The sequence below is a fragment of the Pelobates fuscus genome, chromosome 10 (genome assembly GCF_036172605.1).
Source record: "Pelobates fuscus isolate aPelFus1 chromosome 10, aPelFus1.pri, whole genome shotgun sequence".
NCBI lineage: Eukaryota > Metazoa > Chordata > Amphibia > Anura > Pelobatidae > Pelobates > Pelobates fuscus.
The window spans coordinates 114,092,721-114,110,769 of NC_086326.1; the positions used below are offsets into that span (position 1 = coordinate 114,092,721).

Sequence of the window (18,049 nt, forward strand, 5' to 3'; positions counted from 1 at the left end):
TTCACACCTATTTCTGACCAAAAAGTCCTCGGGAGGGTGGAGACCCATCCTAAATTTACACTGAATAGATACTTGCATATCTGCAGATTCAAGATGGAGTCCCTTCAATCTACAGTGAAGGCTGTCTTTCCCAATCAGTGGATGTTATCAATAGACTTGTTGAATGCCTATTTCCCCATCCCTATAGCCCTTGCGCATCAGAAATCCCTGAGGTTCGCAGTAGGGGAGGCTCATTTCCAATTCAGGGACTTGCCCTTTGGTCTCAGCATGGCTCCATGGACCTTCACGAAAGTGCTTGTTGTTCTCATCGCAGAACTGAGAAAACAGGGCATATCCATCTTCCATTACCTGGACGACATCCTGATTGTGGCGGGGTGACAAGGATACTCCCATGCAACTATTTGCCTTCAGTTCCTACAACATCACGGTTGGAGGATCAATGTAAAAAAGAGCCATCTCTGCCTGAGCCAGTCCATGACATACCTGGGTGCTCTGTTCAACACTTCCGCGGAGACGGTTCAACTCTCTCCAGAGAGGATCCTGAGAATGCAGAAACAGGTTGTGGAGATGTTGGCCTGCAAGGTGACTTCAGCGAAGAAGGTGATGAGTCTCCTGGGATCCATGTCCTCCACGATAGGACTGGCAAGGTGGGCACAATGGAGAATGAGGAGCTTTCAGGCTAACTTCCTCCTCCAATTCTCCTCAAAAAGTGTACTCCAGCCTATCAAGATTCAGTTGTCAGTTCACAATTCCCTGGTTTGGTGGCTAAACAATGTCTCCTTATCCAATGGCTTCCCTCTAGGAGACATTCTGTGGATAGTAATAATGATGGATGCCAGCCATTGGGGTTGGGGAGCTCATTGTCAACACGACTTTGCGCAGGAGGAATGGAAGTTACCTGCAGACAACTTGCCTTCCAATCTCCTGGAATTCTTTGCTGTTCTCGAAGCCCTGAAACATTTCTCTCCACTGATTCGTCACCGTTGGGTGAAGATTCAGTCAGACAATGCTGTGGTAGCCATCTTAACCATCAGGGTGGCACCAGGAGCCGCAGGATGATGTTGTTTATGCATCAGTTGATGTCATGGTCTCAACGGCACTTGGTAGGCCTCACAGCAATTCATCTACCGGGGAAACAGAATCAGATTGCGGATTTCCTCAGCAGATCCAGAATCGATCAGGGAGAGTGGTCTTTGTCGGACGACGTGTTACAGATGATAGTGGACAAATGGGGCCTATCTCAAGTGGACTTGTTTGCGACACGAAAAAACAGGAAGATGGAATGTTTCTTCACAAAGGACAACGATCCTCTAGCCATGGGGAGGGATGCCCTTTCCAGCAACTGACGATTTCGAGAGGGGTATGCATTTCCCCCTTTTCCCCTGATTTTTCCCATCCTAAGGAGAATGAGGATGGTTCGTGTCTCCCTCATACTCATAGCTGCGTTTTGTCCACGCAGACCCTGGTTTCCTCTCCTGCAGAGCCTTTCTGTAGAACCACCTTGGAGTCTTCCGAGAGTCCCAGACCTTCTGCGTCAAGGTCCTGTTCTCCACCCAGATCCATCCTCCCTCAACCTGATGGCATGGAGGTTGAAAGGGAAAGGCTGTTGAATAAGTGCTTCTTTCATGCGGTGGTAGACACCCTGCTCAGTGCTAGGAAGCGTTCCACTTCTAACGCATACTATAGAATCTGGGACGCTTTTCTCTTCCTGGGCTTCCTTGAGGGATGTCTCGATTCAGTGTCCTTCCACAGGGAATATCTTAGACATTCTTCAGTCCGGCTTTGAGAAGGGTCTGAGCTACAACACCTTGAAGGTTCACTTATCTGCCTTGTCGGCTTTAACTAACCGCAAATGGGTCTTTGATTCAGACGTGGCCAGGTTTCTTAAAGCTGTACTAAAAATCAGACCTCCGCTTAAGCTGTTCGCTCCACCTTGGGACTTGCCTCTGGTTCTCCAAGCTCTAAAGTCTCACCCCTTTGAACCTTTGGATTCAGTGCCTTTCCATTTCCTCTCTATTAAAACTGCCTTACTGGTGGCTTTGGCTTCAGGCAGAAGGGTCTCGGAACTTCATGCTCTGTCAGTCAAGGAGCCTTTCACAGACTTCCATAAGGACAGGGTCGTCCTTCGTACTATCCCAGAATTTTGGCCTAAGGTCACCTCCGCCTTTCATACTAACAAGGAAAATTGTTCTCCCAGCTTTGCATCCGGTACCATAAGTAGATGGTGATGACAGAGATCTTTCCTCCTTGCATTTGGTGAGATGCCTCGGAATCTACATTGACAGAACCGCCCCTTGGCGTTCATCTCCAGGCCTCTTTGCCCTTTCTACATCCATTATAAAGGACAGTCAGGCTCCAAAATCTACCATTAGGAGATGGATTGTTTCAGCCATCATTCATGCTTATCAGGCCTCGAAAGCTCTAGTCCCGCATGGACTCAAAGCTCATTCCACGAGATCCCTTTCCTCCTCTTGGGCCTCCTCTGCTAAGCTCTCTCCTGATCTGATTTGTAGAGCTTCCACTTTGTCCTCTGCCAATACTTTCATCAGACATTACCAAGTGGATGTAAGAGCCAGTCATTCAGACCAATTTGCTAAAAGTGTCCTTTCTGTATGAAACCCTCGATTCCTGAAGTTTTGGTGTTTGTCACTTGGTTTGTGGTACCAATACACTTTGCATATGATATTTTGGAGTCTGTTTTTTCTTTATTTATTCTTCCCTCCCTTGGCTATTGCTTTGTCGTTGTGCTGCCATGGATATGGCCAGGAATAGGGAAAATGTATCCAGACTGAGAGAGGAGGGAATAGGAGGAGGTACTTATACATTTATTTTAATTAGTTCCTGTCTAATTAGGGATAGGGAGGAGATATCCATCATTGTGCTGCCATGGCATATGACCAGGAAAAGAAAATTACGGTAAGTATGGATGCATTTTCCCTTTTATATATATATATATATATATATATATATATATATATATATATATATATATAATCTTGAGAAAGACCTTTTAGAGGTCGAAACGTTTATTTTTGCACAATAAACAAAGTTATAATTTTCAACATACATACATGTTTTGCTGCTGGAGCCAATGCATCCCTTGTTTCAAATAATGTTAGCTAATATTTTTTTCCTGGAATTGGAATTTTGGTATTTTTTTTTTTTAAATTCTTTATTTTTGTTGTGCACAATAGTAACATATGGCTCTGGTGCGCCACAACAGCGACATCAGGAGAAATGTAGAGAACATTTTCAATACAGGTTGTGACATAGGTTAGTCAGGCACATTTTTAAGTTATTAGGATTAGTATTTTGACAGTGTAGATTCTCGCTTTATTTCTGATGAGCGGGTAGGTACAAGATATAAACATGCGCTACAACGGCGTACTGTAAGAGTATCATGCATGAGGAAGTCCATGTTTTCACTTCTTCTCTACAAAAAGAAGGAGTCATTGTACCAGTCCCAAAGTCAGAAAGAGCTCACGGCTTCTATTCACACCTATTTCTGACCAAAAAGTCCTCGGGAGGGTGGAGACCCATCCTAAATTTACACTGAATAGATACTTGCATATCTGCAGATTCAAGATGGAGTCCCTTCAATCTACAGTGAAGGCTGTCTTTCCCAATCAGTGGATGTTATCAATAGACTTGTTGAATGCCTATTTCCCCATCCCTATAGCCCTTGCGCATCAGAAATCCCTGAGGTTCGCAGTAGGGGAGGCTCATTTCCAATTCAGGGACTTGCCCTTTGGTCTCAGCATGGCTCCATGGACCTTCACGAAAGTGCTTGTTGTTCTCATCGCAGAACTGAGAAAACAGGGCATATCCATCTTCCATTACCTGGACGACATCCTGATTGTGGCGGGGTGACAAGGATACTCCCATGCAACTATTTGCCTTCAGTTCCTACAACATCACGGTTGGAGGATCAATGTAAAAAAGAGCCATCTCTGCCTGAGCCAGTCCATGACATACCTGGGTGCTCTGTTCAACACTTCCGCGGAGACGGTTCAACTCTCTCCAGAGAGGATCCTGAGAATGCAGAAACAGGTTGTGGAGATGTTGGCCTGCAAGGTGACTTCAGCGAAGAAGGTGATGAGTCTCCTGGGATCCATGTCCTCCACGATAGGACTGGCAAGGTGGGCACAATGGAGAATGAGGAGCTTTCAGGCTAACTTCCTCCTCCAATTCTCCTCAAAAAGTGTACTCCAGCCTATCAAGATTCAGTTGTCAGTTCACAATTCCCTGGTTTGGTGGCTAAACAATGTCTCCTTATCCAATGGCTTCCCTCTAGGAGACATTCTGTGGATAGTAATAATGATGGATGCCAGCCATTGGGGTTGGGGAGCTCATTGTCAACACGACTTTGCGCAGGAGGAATGGAAGTTACCTGCAGACAACTTGCCTTCCAATCTCCTGGAATTCTTTGCTGTTCTCGAAGCCCTGAAACATTTCTCTCCACTGATTCGTCACCGTTGGGTGAAGATTCAGTCAGACAATGCTGTGGTAGCCATCTTAACCATCAGGGTGGCACCAGGAGCCGCAGGATGATGTTGTTTATGCATCAGTTGATGTCATGGTCTCAACGGCACTTGGTAGGCCTCACAGCAATTCATCTACCGGGGAAACAGAATCAGATTGCGGATTTCCTCAGCAGATCCAGAATCGATCAGGGAGAGTGGTCTTTGTCGGACGACGTGTTACAGATGATAGTGGACAAATGGGGCCTATCTCAAGTGGACTTGTTTGCGACACGAAAAAACAGGAAGATGGAATGTTTCTTCACAAAGGACAACGATCCTCTAGCCATGGGGAGGGATGCCCTTTCCAGCAACTGACGATTTCGAGAGGGGTATGCATTTCCCCCTTTTCCCCTGATTTTTCCCATCCTAAGGAGAATGAGGATGGTTCGTGTCTCCCTCATACTCATAGCTGCGTTTTGTCCACGCAGACCCTGGTTTCCTCTCCTGCAGAGCCTTTCTGTAGAACCACCTTGGAGTCTTCCGAGAGTCCCAGACCTTCTGCGTCAAGGTCCTGTTCTCCACCCAGATCCATCCTCCCTCAACCTGATGGCATGGAGGTTGAAAGGGAAAGGCTGTTGAATAAGTGCTTCTTTCATGCGGTGGTAGACACCCTGCTCAGTGCTAGGAAGCGTTCCACTTCTAACGCATACTATAGAATCTGGGACGCTTTTCTCTTCCTGGGCTTCCTTGAGGGATGTCTCGATTCAGTGTCCTTCCACAGGGAATATCTTAGACATTCTTCAGTCCGGCTTTGAGAAGGGTCTGAGCTACAACACCTTGAAGGTTCACTTATCTGCCTTGTCGGCTTTAACTAACCGCAAATGGGTCTTTGATTCAGACGTGGCCAGGTTTCTTAAAGCTGTACTAAAAATCAGACCTCCGCTTAAGCTGTTCGCTCCACCTTGGGACTTGCCTCTGGTTCTCCAAGCTCTAAAGTCTCACCCCTTTGAACCTTTGGATTCAGTGCCTTTCCATTTCCTCTCTATTAAAACTGCCTTACTGGTGGCTTTGGCTTCAGGCAGAAGGGTCTCGGAACTTCATGCTCTGTCAGTCAAGGAGCCTTTCACAGACTTCCATAAGGACAGGGTCGTCCTTCGTACTATCCCAGAATTTTGGCCTAAGGTCACCTCCGCCTTTCATACTAACAAGGAAAATTGTTCTCCCAGCTTTGCATCCGGTACCATAAGTAGATGGTGATGACAGAGATCTTTCCTCCTTGCATTTGGTGAGATGCCTCGGAATCTACATTGACAGAACCGCCCCTTGGCGTTCATCTCCAGGCCTCTTTGCCCTTTCTACATCCATTATAAAGGACAGTCAGGCTCCAAAATCTACCATTAGGAGATGGATTGTTTCAGCCATCATTCATGCTTATCAGGCCTCGAAAGCTCTAGTCCCGCATGGACTCAAAGCTCATTCCACGAGATCCCTTTCCTCCTCTTGGGCCTCCTCTGCTAAGCTCTCTCCTGATCTGATTTGTAGAGCTTCCACTTTGTCCTCTGCCAATACTTTCATCAGACATTACCAAGTGGATGTAAGAGCCAGTCATTCAGACCAATTTGCTAAAAGTGTCCTTTCTGTATGAAACCCTCGATTCCTGAAGTTTTGGTGTTTGTCACTTGGTTTGTGGTACCAATACACTTTGCATATGATATTTTGGAGTCTGTTTTTTCTTTATTTATTCTTCCCTCCCTTGGCTATTGCTTTGTCGTTGTGCTGCCATGGATATGGCCAGGAATAGGGAAAATGTATCCAGACTGAGAGAGGAGGGAATAGGAGGAGGTACTTATACATTTATTTTAATTAGTTCCTGTCTAATTAGGGATAGGGAGGAGATATCCATCATTGTGCTGCCATGGCATATGACCAGGAAAAGAAAATTACGGTAAGTATGGATGCATTTTCCCTTTTATATATATATATATATATATATATATATATATATATATATATATATATATAATCTTGAGAAAGACCTTTTAGAGGTCGAAACGTTTATTTTTGCACAATAAACAAAGTTATAATTTTCAACATACATACATGTTTTGCTGCTGGAGCCAATGCATCCCTTGTTTCAAATAATGTTAGCTAATATTTTTTTCCTGGAATTGGAATTTTGGTATTTTTTTTTTTTAAATTCTTTATTTTTGTTGTGCACAATAGTAACATATGGCTCTGGTGCGCCACAACAGCGACATCAGGAGAAATGTAGAGAACATTTTCAATACAGGTTGTGACATAGGTTAGTCAGGCACATTTTTAAGTTATTAGGATTAGTATTTTGACAGTGTAGATTCTCGCTTTATTTCTGATGAGCGGGTAGGTACAAGATATAAACATGCGCTACAACGGCGTACTGTAAGAGTATCATGCATGAGGAAGTGGCATGAGCATTCGCACATTTTTACAATATTATTCAGCTCAATTTAACGATTGTAGTGTCAGACTAAAACAAGAGTAAAACAAGTGGGCACAGTCACTGCTTAACAGTTTGGGGCTAATTACGTTAGTGTCAGCTTCATACGAATGAGAGTAGCATCAAGGCTTGCCCTGCCATTACGGCTGTATACAACCCCTCGTGTTAAGGGAGATAACCTATCCTACATGTTGTATGTTAGGCAGGGTTTAACACAGGGAGTTTCAAACATAGAAACAGGCATTGTTTAAAAAAAGAGTGTCAACATATATAAGCAATCAACTAGTGTAGCTAGACTGGCATATAAACAATGTGGTAAACTATACATGGTCGTGCAGGTAATGGCAGGTAACAAGATCGGGTTGTAAGTCCAGCCTCATGATCAGCCGATCCCTGTCAGCGGTGGTGATGGTATGTGGCAGGTTAAGTTGCTCCGTGAGTGTGGCTGATGCAGGGATGCAATACTCTTGGGGGCCACCACCCCGGGCGGGCAATCAGCGTGGTAAGTAGGCATATCCAGCTTAGGGAGTCCACCGGTTCGGGCCCTCTGTTGCGAGGCCCTGTCTCTGTGGGGCAGGGGATTGCTCCACAGTGTTCCTGTTGCGACGTCGCCGTCTGCCGCTGTGTATTCCCTGCCTGCGCGGCTGTTTTCGGGTCAATGGCTTGAAGGCTGTGGACCTGCCCGGTGCAGAGCGCCCCTTCTCTCTGCCTTTGCCTCTTCTCCTGCACCCCGTCCGCTTGTATTATGAAGCCTTACTTTTTTCACCAAGAGGATGTTGCGGCTCACTCGATCCCGGCAGGGTTCACTGGGGTGCGTGCAGCCGTTCACATAGGTTACGCCAGAACTGGGCAAAGGCAGCCTCGATGCGTTGCATCGCTGCATCGTGGGTCTCTGCTGCGGGCGCGCTTTGTAGTTTGCATGGTGTGTCCGCCGCCGCCGCCATTTTGGGTGCTCCACGTGCTCTGCTGCCCTTGTGTTGATGTGTAGCAAGCTGTATGATCCGCCTGTGGCTGCACCTCTTGTCACTTGTTGTGGACCGAGATGACCCCCATCGGTCCAGGGGGGGGGGGTATGAGATGGTGACCCCGAGGAATCCGTGTCCAGGTCAGTCAGCACAGGGAGTGGCCGTCTCCCTGCCGCTCGATCTCCGGCAGGCCTCAGGGTATGTCGTCGGGTCCCCGGGGGATTACAGGCTTCGTTTTGGTGTCGGGTGATTCCCCCGGGTGATTTTTGGGGGAATTACCCCCCGAAAGTGTCGATTAGAGCAGGAGCTGAAGTACAGCACAACCGCTCAGTCCGGATGCCAAGCTCCACCCCTGGAATTTAGGTATTTGAAGTAAATTTTAACAGGGACATAATATAACACATGCTCACACAGTTTGGATCATTTTTGGGCAAAAAAGCACAGTATTTAACCTTTAACAAATTCATGTTGGAAACTGGATTTGATACCGAAAAGAGCTTGAGGACATTACAGTTATAATTTTACCATTCATTCACTGAACAAGGATGAGGGGAAAGTGAGGACCACTGTGCGTGTATACTCCTCAGACAGTAGTCTGCTGACACAAAATTAATTCTTATTTCCCATCTCTCTATCAAGGGGATGGAGGAAGAAATGTATGGGTTGTACACCCTCTTTTTATTAACTCTTCGACTGCGACTCATGAAGCGAACGTAAAGAGGACTTCTAGGGCGAGGGTATACTCTACACCTCCATTATTTTTTCCCTATGTTTCCCTATGTTGTTATTTAGACGTTTATGATGTCATTTTCCTATACTGTTTAATTTATATATATTTATGCCTTCTTTTGTTTTATTGCATTGCAGGTTTACTCACAGGATACTGCGTTAAATCTATGTGTCAGATTCAGGGCTGGTGCCCAACAGAGAATGACAGTGTTCAAGTGTAAGTAATTCAAATGGTGTAGGAAATGTAGGTATTTTAATACTCTTGTATCTACTAAACATTTGTATATAAACATGGAAAATGTGTGCCTATTTATAAATTGACATGCATGTCAACAGTGAGTTTTTATCCTTTTTTTGTTACACTTGTCCAGTCAAAACTATGCTCCCTCATTTCAAAACAAAATTAGCCAATTAATTCCTAATCCTTCTCCTCGTCAAATGTCCAGTGTTGCAGATTGCAGAGTTATATATCTGAATTCAAAAAATAAGTGAGAGAACTTAATTTTACATTGATTCATTGGTTGTAATATTTATCTCTTTGCTATCTTAATTAAAAATGGAAGTAGGAGTAATTTTAAGTTGCAAAAAAGGGATTTACAAAAAAATGAAAGTAGAAGGTCAGTTGATGGCCCACTCACTCTTTTCACCCTTAGAAGAACAAAGCTTTCCCACACATCGAGTCTGTAACATCAGTGAGGAAAAATACACTGCCCTCAGCTTGAATTTGAATACTTTGCATCACTGTTAAATGGTTTATTATTATTATTATTATTATTATTATTATTATTGTTGGCAATTATATAGCACCAACCTATTCTGCAGAACTTTACAATATTACAAACTGTTACAGGAATAATAGATGAGGGCCTTGCCCGAACTAGCTTACAGTCTAGAGTAGGTCCGGTATTTAAAGACAATAGGAAGGGCATGGAGGTGGATAGCAACTAAGCGAAAAAACTGGGAAAGTAGAAGATCCGGAAAGTAAGAGTGGAATGTGGCTCTTTAGAAGAGAGCAAGAGACAGGTTTGTGAAACAGAAGTTACTCTGGGAGGACATAAACATTTCTAAAGAGATGGATTTTGAGGGGCAGCATAACTTCTGGGGAGACCCAGTGGTGTATCCTGGTTTTGTGCGGCCCCCTGGAAAATGCCGCCCAAGGCAAATGCCTTGTTTGCCTGGCGGCTAAAACGTCCATGGGGAGACCAATTAGGAGAGGATATCAAGTTCATGCTCTTGTGAGAAATTACAAGAGCATGAACAAGCTCCTTAGCAGCATTTTGTGTAAGAAAGGGGCAGACACTGACAATGTTTTTAAGGTGAAATCAGCAGGTTTTAAAGATAACTTCAAGACAGCAAGCTTGCAAAGCTGGACTGATGCAGGTACCATCAACTTGCAAGGAGAGTGAAAGAGGAGCATTAGTATTATGAGGATGAAAAATAAGAAGCCCAGGGAAGGAAAGATATATCTGGGTGTCATCTATACAGGAGGCAGTTGAATCCAAATGAATTAATAAATTTGCCAAGAGAGGCAGAATAAAGAGAAATCAAAAGAGGGCCACCGACAAGAGAACTTTGGGGTACTCCATCTAAGACAGGACAAGGGGAGTCATAAGAAAAGGAGACACTGAATGAACATTGGGAGAGAAAGGAGTTGAACCACGAGAGGACACTGTCACAGAGACTGATGGATTCAAGAGTTTGAAGAAGGAGAACATGATCAACAGTGTCAATAGTGTCAAAAGGGGCAGACAATTAGTATAGAGAACAAGAACAATTAGTATAGAGCCGCAACTAGATCATTTGTTACTTTCATCAGAGTGATCTCAGTAGAGCACTATAAAAAGTGCAGAGATGAACTACAAAATTGATAAAAGGAGTGGAGCATTTTAGTTACCAAGAAAGGTTAAACAATGTAAATCTCTTTAGTTTGGAAAAATGGCGCCTCAGAGGGGATATGATAACATTATACGAAAATATTCGGGGCCAGTACAAACCATTATCTGGAAATCTATTCATAAACAGTGCTATACATAGGACACGAGGTTACACATTTAGGCTTGAAGAAAGGAGATTTCATCTAAGGCAAAGAAAAGTTTTTTTTTACATCTGACTGCTATTTTGGGGTCAAGAAGGAATTTTTTCCTAGTTTGTTGCAAAATTGAAAGCGCTACAGACTAGGTTTTTTGCCTTCTTTTGGATCAACAGCAAAAACATATGTGAGGAAGGCTGAACTTAATGGACGCAAGTCTCTTTTCAGCTATGTAACTATGTAAGAGTGGAGGGGGGCGAAAGCCACATTGAAGAGAGTTAAGGTGAGGAGAGAGTTGGAATTAAGAAATCAAGTCAAATGGTTAAAGACAAGTCGTTCTACCCTATGTTTAGCAGAGTTGCTCTCACACCATACCACTTTATAGCAGGGATTTTAGTAGTGCTAGACTGAGAGAGTTCAGGTAATCACTACCCATTACACCTGGTATGGTGTGAGGTAAAGCATCACTCGGCCTTCACCATATTGTTATTTTCATTGGGTGATGGGCTATTCAGCAGTGAGAAAACAATTGAACAGTGATGGTCACAGCAATACATCTGTCGAACACAGCCACGGTCTACATTGCTTCAGAAAAGAAGCAGCAGAAACCTTGGTGGATATTTATCAAAGCATTCTCTTCTTAAAAGTGGTCAAAAGTATTAAAAGTGGTACAGTTAGTACGAAACTAGTGGAATATGCAGAAACATTCCATTAATGACTACTCTCCTTTTAAATTTTTGCATCACTTTTTTTGAACAAAACACTTAATACATCTTGTGGTTTCTGTTTTTCCTACTCTTTCTATGCTGAATGTCAAGTGCAAAGAACACAGACAATAATACGATAGATAGGGAGCGGGGTGGACTGGCAACTCACAAGGCACCCAGGGAATAAGAGATCAAGGGATCCTCTCCTGGTGCAAGGATTTTTTAATGCAAAGATGCATATTGTAGCCCCCCCCCCCCCCCCCCACACTTCACATTGCACATACTCTTCTTGCCTTAGATTGTGCGGCTCTCACACATATTATGAGCTTGCTGCATTGCACCGAGACTTGCTCTATAACAGCTGAACGGTCATTCTGGATCAGATTTACTTTTAAGGAGTTTCTCCAACCAAAACCAGTGATTTGGCACTTTTAAAATAAAGCAAATACAATGGCCTGTCTGTGGTGATATATGTGAGATTGTGTAAGGAGGAGACTATTTCTGGTGTAGTATGTGTGTGTATGTGTGTGTAAAGGGGTCTATTTATATGTGTGTGTATATATGTGCGTGTATGTCAAAAGACTGTAGCGATTGTGTGTGTGTTTAGGAGCTGTATAGTGTGTGTGTGTTGGTAGAGGCTGTAGTATGTGTGTAATGTGGTTTTAGAGTGTACCAGGACCCAGGTAAGTTGTCAAACTGTTCTTAAACTACTTAATCTGGAAGGCTGCCAAAGAACTCCGGGCACAATTACCATTACAGTATGGGCTTGGAGTGTTCCTTTTAAAAGCTGCATGTGTGTAGATTTATAGCATGTGTGTTGTGTGTAGGGGAGAGACCATTTGTGTTGTTTAGGTTTAGAGTGGTTTTAAATGTATGTGTTGTGTGTGTATGACTGGCTGTGTTTATGCTGTGCCTGTGAATATGTGGAGTGAAAGCATGCCTGTTGATTATTTTTCTTTGTCAATCTTCTTTTATTTAGGCGTGAGCATAAAAACTTGATAATGCATAGGTTATATTTGGACAACATAAGAAAAGTGCAGCATTTATAAGTGTTATGTCACTTGACAACAGAAATGTAAAATCAAATGTACATTGAAAACTTGCCTACAAAGCGTGGTTTTGCAGCATGTTTCTGTCACCTGTGGTATGATCGGGCCTATGTTTTTTATTTATAAAATTAATGAAAATGTACGCAGAGTACATCGCCCGAGCATCTTAGGTGGTAATAGGTAGGCTAGTGGGTACTAACAGTGTGTCTGGTTCACTTAGGTCAACGACATATGAAGAGTGTAAATAGAGTGAACTTAGCAGATTATGTGTCTACCAATGGTGGTTAGCCACAAAGTACATAGAATATACAAGCGAGGCTTTAGGTATGTATGAGGAGCTACAGGGTTTAGGAACTCCATATCCCCGGGGCTCAAAGGGAGGGTGGGTGTGACAAGACCAATCTCGCCACATTGCATTGGAGGAGCCTGGTTGCCCTCCTGTTGCCTCTGGACTATGGTCCCTGGGAGGTTTGGCCCTTGATATAACATATTTGGGCATAATGGATTTTTGTTGTGCTGCTGCTGGCCCTTTAACTCCCAGGGAAAGGATTTGTACTTTTAAATTGGCAATTTGAATGCCGTTGAAGTGCCGAAGTAGTCGAAGTGGCCGCCATTCGAAAATTTAACACGTGGCGACGGCCATTTTCATTTAGTCGAACGCGGTCAGCGGTGCGTGCCCTTGAATCTATGGAACTAAAATCGGTTACACCTTTGCACGAACACCGCTGACCGTTACCTTCAGGAACTTCGATGCTTCGACTGGAATCGAAGTGCGTTCGACAATTCGAACGCACTGTTAGACTGGGCTATTTGCACGAACGGTCCCGTTCGTGCATTCGAATGGGACTTAGACATTTTTCTGTGTGGAATTGACCGACTGCACAGCCCAAATCTATGGAACTCTTTTGGGCATGAAAATGTGCTTGCGGTCGGTCAAATAAGACTTTCCCTTAACTTTTTAACCCCTGAACCGATTGCCCTGATTTTTGAGTATGTGTTTATTTTCAGCATGCTGATTATGAAAATGTATGTTTTATGTGAATGGCATGTATATTTTAGAAGTTATTAATATTTTGTAAAAACGGTATTCCTCTGCCTGTGATAATTATATTACCCATTGTGTTCAGTAATCATATTACAGGCAGAGGGGAGGATTTTGTGTGGGGGTGTCTGTGTGTATTTTACGGATTGATTGGTTGTTCTGTAAAACCATGTGGGCAGTACTATGTTTGTGGATTGGGAATAAAAGAGGCTGTATGTGCCAGTACAGTCAGACCACTGCTTGACCCTCAACACGGAGCTCTGTCTCGTCTTTGGTGGGATTTACTGTATGCTGTTAGAGACTGATTGCCAGGAGTGTAAGCCGCTTGGATTCTTTTCCTATTCATCTGCTAGAAGCTATTCGTGAGGTTCCGGTTCGGGAGTTTGGAGTGCTATTTTGTATGCAGTTCGGGAGTTTGGAGCATTCCTTTGTATTCAGTTCAGGAGTTTGGTGTCTGCAGTAGCTGTGCCTGTATCTCTGGAAGGGGAAGATCTACTAAAAGGCTGTTAATCCCTTTTATGCCTGGGGGTGCCGTTACAGTGGGTTCCAAAATGTGGCTTGTGAGTGAGTGTGAGCCATATCAGGGGTATATACTGGTGTTCCTCGATATAGGCTTCCAGGAGTTGGGGGCCCAGTGGGGAGAAAAAAGCCTACAGAATTAAAACAGCATGCTAACAGTAACAAAAGAAAGTAAAATAAAGTGAAACAATGGTCTACAGAAAATAGACATGAGAGAAGTAGATTCTCTGCTAGGAGTCTGTGGCTCCTGAAATCCTCGAGTGAATGCCACGACATTGGCAACATCCCATTGATGCCGGGGCTTGGTTGGGGTGTTTGGGGCCGATGTTAGGCCCATTGATTGTAGGAAACTTGGTGCCTCTAACAGCAAAGTTAGCCGGTGAAGGTGGCCATCCCTTTCAGCCGTAAGCACTCTCGCGTAGCCCCACTCATATTGGATTTCTGCTATTTATTCTGCATAATTTTAATTTCTAGACCTCACGAGTACAGATTTGTTACATATGGGGATATGCCAACATAATATTAATATAAAATCCCCATAGGAAAGCATTGAAAGCATTTTTAATGGTTTCCTATGTGGAGGTCTCCCCTGACGTCGGCGGGGGAGGAGCGTGGACAGACCCTGGACCAGCACCGAGGGACATCAGTGCTGGACTTTGGCAAGTCACTGAAGGGGTTTTCACCCCTTCAGCAACCTGGGATGGGGGATGGGAGGGAGAGGGGACCTGCAGTGCCAGGAAAACGTATTGTTTCTGCTTCTAGCACTGATTTATACAATATATGTCTGCATAAATTCTATGGACACGTAAAAGAAATTCTGATGATTTTTCATGCATTAAAGGAAAAATTATACTTGCAGAGACATCTAAAAGGATATTCATTAAAGGTAATTTGCTTGAGAAAACAAAATCGCCATAACTTCTAGCAAGTAATGCTGCCAAGGAATGGAAGATGAACCAGATATAATTGGTTGAGTGCTATCTTTCCTAAGGCAAATTAGATTTTAAAAAAAACTAATACAAAAGATACAAAGGTGACAGGTTCGCTTTAAAATCTTCTATTTGTAAAATTTTTAAAGGGACACTTTACTGCCAAAATAAAAATGTAAAAACATTATTTAGTAGGTATACTCCAATGAAAACATTCATGTATTTAATTATGCATTTTAAAAGACGCAGACCTTGCATATATTCCCACCTTTTCCCCCTGCCCAGACTCTATGTGGCTGTCCAATCCCAGACTTCCCATTGTAGTTCATTAAGAAGTCTTTGTGGGCAGGTGCTCAAGATAATTGCCTGCTTCTTGAGTTTTGTAGCGGACTAGGCCCTGTACCAGAGTCTGCCCCAGTTTCCTGGAGGGAACTGCTTGCTCGCCTCCTGCCCAGTGATTATCGTCCCGGGAAGATGGGACCCTTTAAACACATGTACTGGCCCTTTAAGAACCAACCAAAGGAATATAAAATAATATTGCAAAGACTTCAGACTATATAAATTATGCAGCACAGGACATTGAGCTGTCTAACAAAATTTGTGTCTTTTAAAAGGTGTTCGTGTCTTGCTTATTCTGTATATTCACCTTATATGCAGCATTCGTCTGATTGTTCGGTAAAATCACTCAGTTTATTATACAAGTGAAACTACCGAACAATCAGACCACCCCAGGAGGAAGTGTGCCTCCAATTACCGTTCGCAACAATGTTGCAAACGGGTAATTGGCAATCCGTGTAGTCTAGGCTTTGTCCTCTGGGTGGCCGCCATTCAGGAAACGAACACGTGGTGGCGGCCATCTTAAACTCCCGAACAGCGGTGTTTTGCCGTCGAGTGTCTGGAACTAAAATCGGACACTCGACTAGGCAAACACCGCTGAGACCTCCAGACTTCCATGGATTTGTACCGAAACTAAATATTCATACGAACAAGGGGATTCAAATGAAGGCAAGCAACAGCTATTTCATTCGGTATATTCATCCGGTTCTACCCACGAACAGAGACCGACCGCAAGGCCAAAACGTATGGAACTATTTTTGGCTACTGTTGCCTGTGCGGTCGGTCATAACTTTAAACCTCCATAACTCCCGAACCCCTGGTCCGATCTGGGTGATTTTTGAGTATGTTACTCACCCAGACCAGGGCTATCATGGGATCCCCTATTTAGGAGTGTACTCTAGGTATCTGGGGTACATCCAGAAAGTGGGGAAATAATGTACATAATTAACTGGATTATGTGTCATGCTGAGGGGAGGAGATGTGTGGGAGGTAACTCATGTTTGATTATTGTGAATCCCTCCCTTGCATGGGAGAATGCTTTAAAAGAAGGTTGAGTGATTAAAAGTTCCGTTCTATTCCTGATACTGTGTGTCGTCCAGTGATTGGGAAAGGTCATGGGATTTTATTGCTGATGGTGATTACTATGCTGCTGGATTATTCTCTCGGTGTGGATATTGAACCTGGGATTATTTCTGATTCCTGAGCCACACCCTGGACTACCAGCGGAAATAGTCTGTGAGAGACCAGCGTTCCGCTATACTGATGGCGTCCTGGTGTGAGAGGAACAGCACCCTGGAGACACAGGAATTATTATGGAGAGGCATAGAGCCAGCGAGTCCCTGGACAACGCTCGAGGTGGAGGATGAGTTTAACCAGAGGTTACAGAACCTCTTGGCCCCACTGGATAAGCCAACCAAGTTGGACTGCAGAGAAGGGCGCCCGACAAGAGATGTGGGAAGAAACCCTAGAGGGTGTCCAGTGTTGGCGAGGTGAGTGGCTCCCCAGCAAGGAGCAGCGACTACAAGCCAGAGTGGCCCTACGGATGCCTATGCTGGGAGACCAGCACCAGGAGGAGTTGGTGATACAGCTTGATTCACTGGCATGGAGGGAACTGGGTCTCGATGATGCGTACCAAGGCACTACATTGGTACGCGGTTCAGCATGTTCCCGTAATGGCCAAGTTCGACAAAACAGAGGGCAAGGATTACAATGGGGTTTACTCACCCCTTTGGTACAGTGACAGTCTTGAAAACTTAAATGTACATATAAAAGGAAACAAAAACAAGAAAAACAAAATATAGTGCAGATGTTCCAAAAATGGATAATTGGTAGTAAGTAATGACTGAAACCACTCACATGGACAGGAGCCTATATGGTATTGGCTCCGTAAAAGGATCCTTTATGCTTTTAGGGCAGCAACACACCTCTTTAGGAAGCTCATAGAGTGAAACGCGTTTTAGCTGATTATTCTGGACTTTTATTGGATCTTTTTACTTTCTAAGTACCCATTTATTTTTGTTTTTATTGCATTATCAATAAATGTTATTTACTATTTTATACTTTAGTCCAAAGTCCTTTCTAGCCATCAGGAACTCCATTGGGGAGAGTGCTATTCCCCCTCTAAAGTAGCACATTGTTTATCAACCTCAGAGCCGGGATTTCAGGGCTCTGCAGAAGGTGAGCACACTATTTATATCTCAAAATACCATTATAGTATGTGCAATTCTACACAGTTGTTTTTCTGCTTTTCTTCTTGTTGTATACTCCTGGAGGACACTACCTGGGGATAAAGAGGTGTGTTGCTGCCCTAAAAGCATAAAGGATCCTTTTACGGAGCCAATACCATATAGGCTCCTGTCCATGTGAGTGGTTTCAGTCATTACTTACTACCAATTATCCATTTTTGGAACATCTGCACTATATTTTTGTTTTTCTTGTTTTTGTTTCCTTTTATATGTACATTCAAGATTTTCAAGACTGTCACTGTACCAAAGGGGTGAATAAACCCCTCTACTGTTTAGAGCACTCCACTTGTTTGGTATAATTTGTATACCTTATTTCTGTATATTTGTTTTTTATTGTGGGTAAGGGGTATTCCACTTTTAGTGTTGAGCAGCTTTTACATTTTGGCCACTGTAAAGAAACACTTTCTATCTCTTTATTGAGGTAGTTTTCTCTATTGATTAAGGATTACAATGGCCCTGTTTTTTGGGGGGGGGGGTCCTTTGCAGAACCAGACTTTGGGAGTGCGGCCGAGTCACGACTGTGGGACATATTTGCATAAATAGAGGCCATGCTGGAGTC

General features: G+C 43.7%; 1 protein-coding gene across 1 annotated transcript in view; it reads left to right on the forward strand.

Moving 5' to 3' along the window:
- P2RX3 (purinergic receptor P2X 3) overlaps positions 1–18,049 on the forward strand; it is a 196,369-nt gene that overhangs the window by 27,198 nt on the left and 151,122 nt on the right. Inside the window, exon 5 of the mRNA XM_063434918.1 lies at positions 8,772–8,850. Coding sequence (XP_063290988.1) covers positions 8,772–8,850 — 79 coding nt within the window. The remainder of the gene's footprint in view (positions 1–8,771; positions 8,851–18,049) is intronic.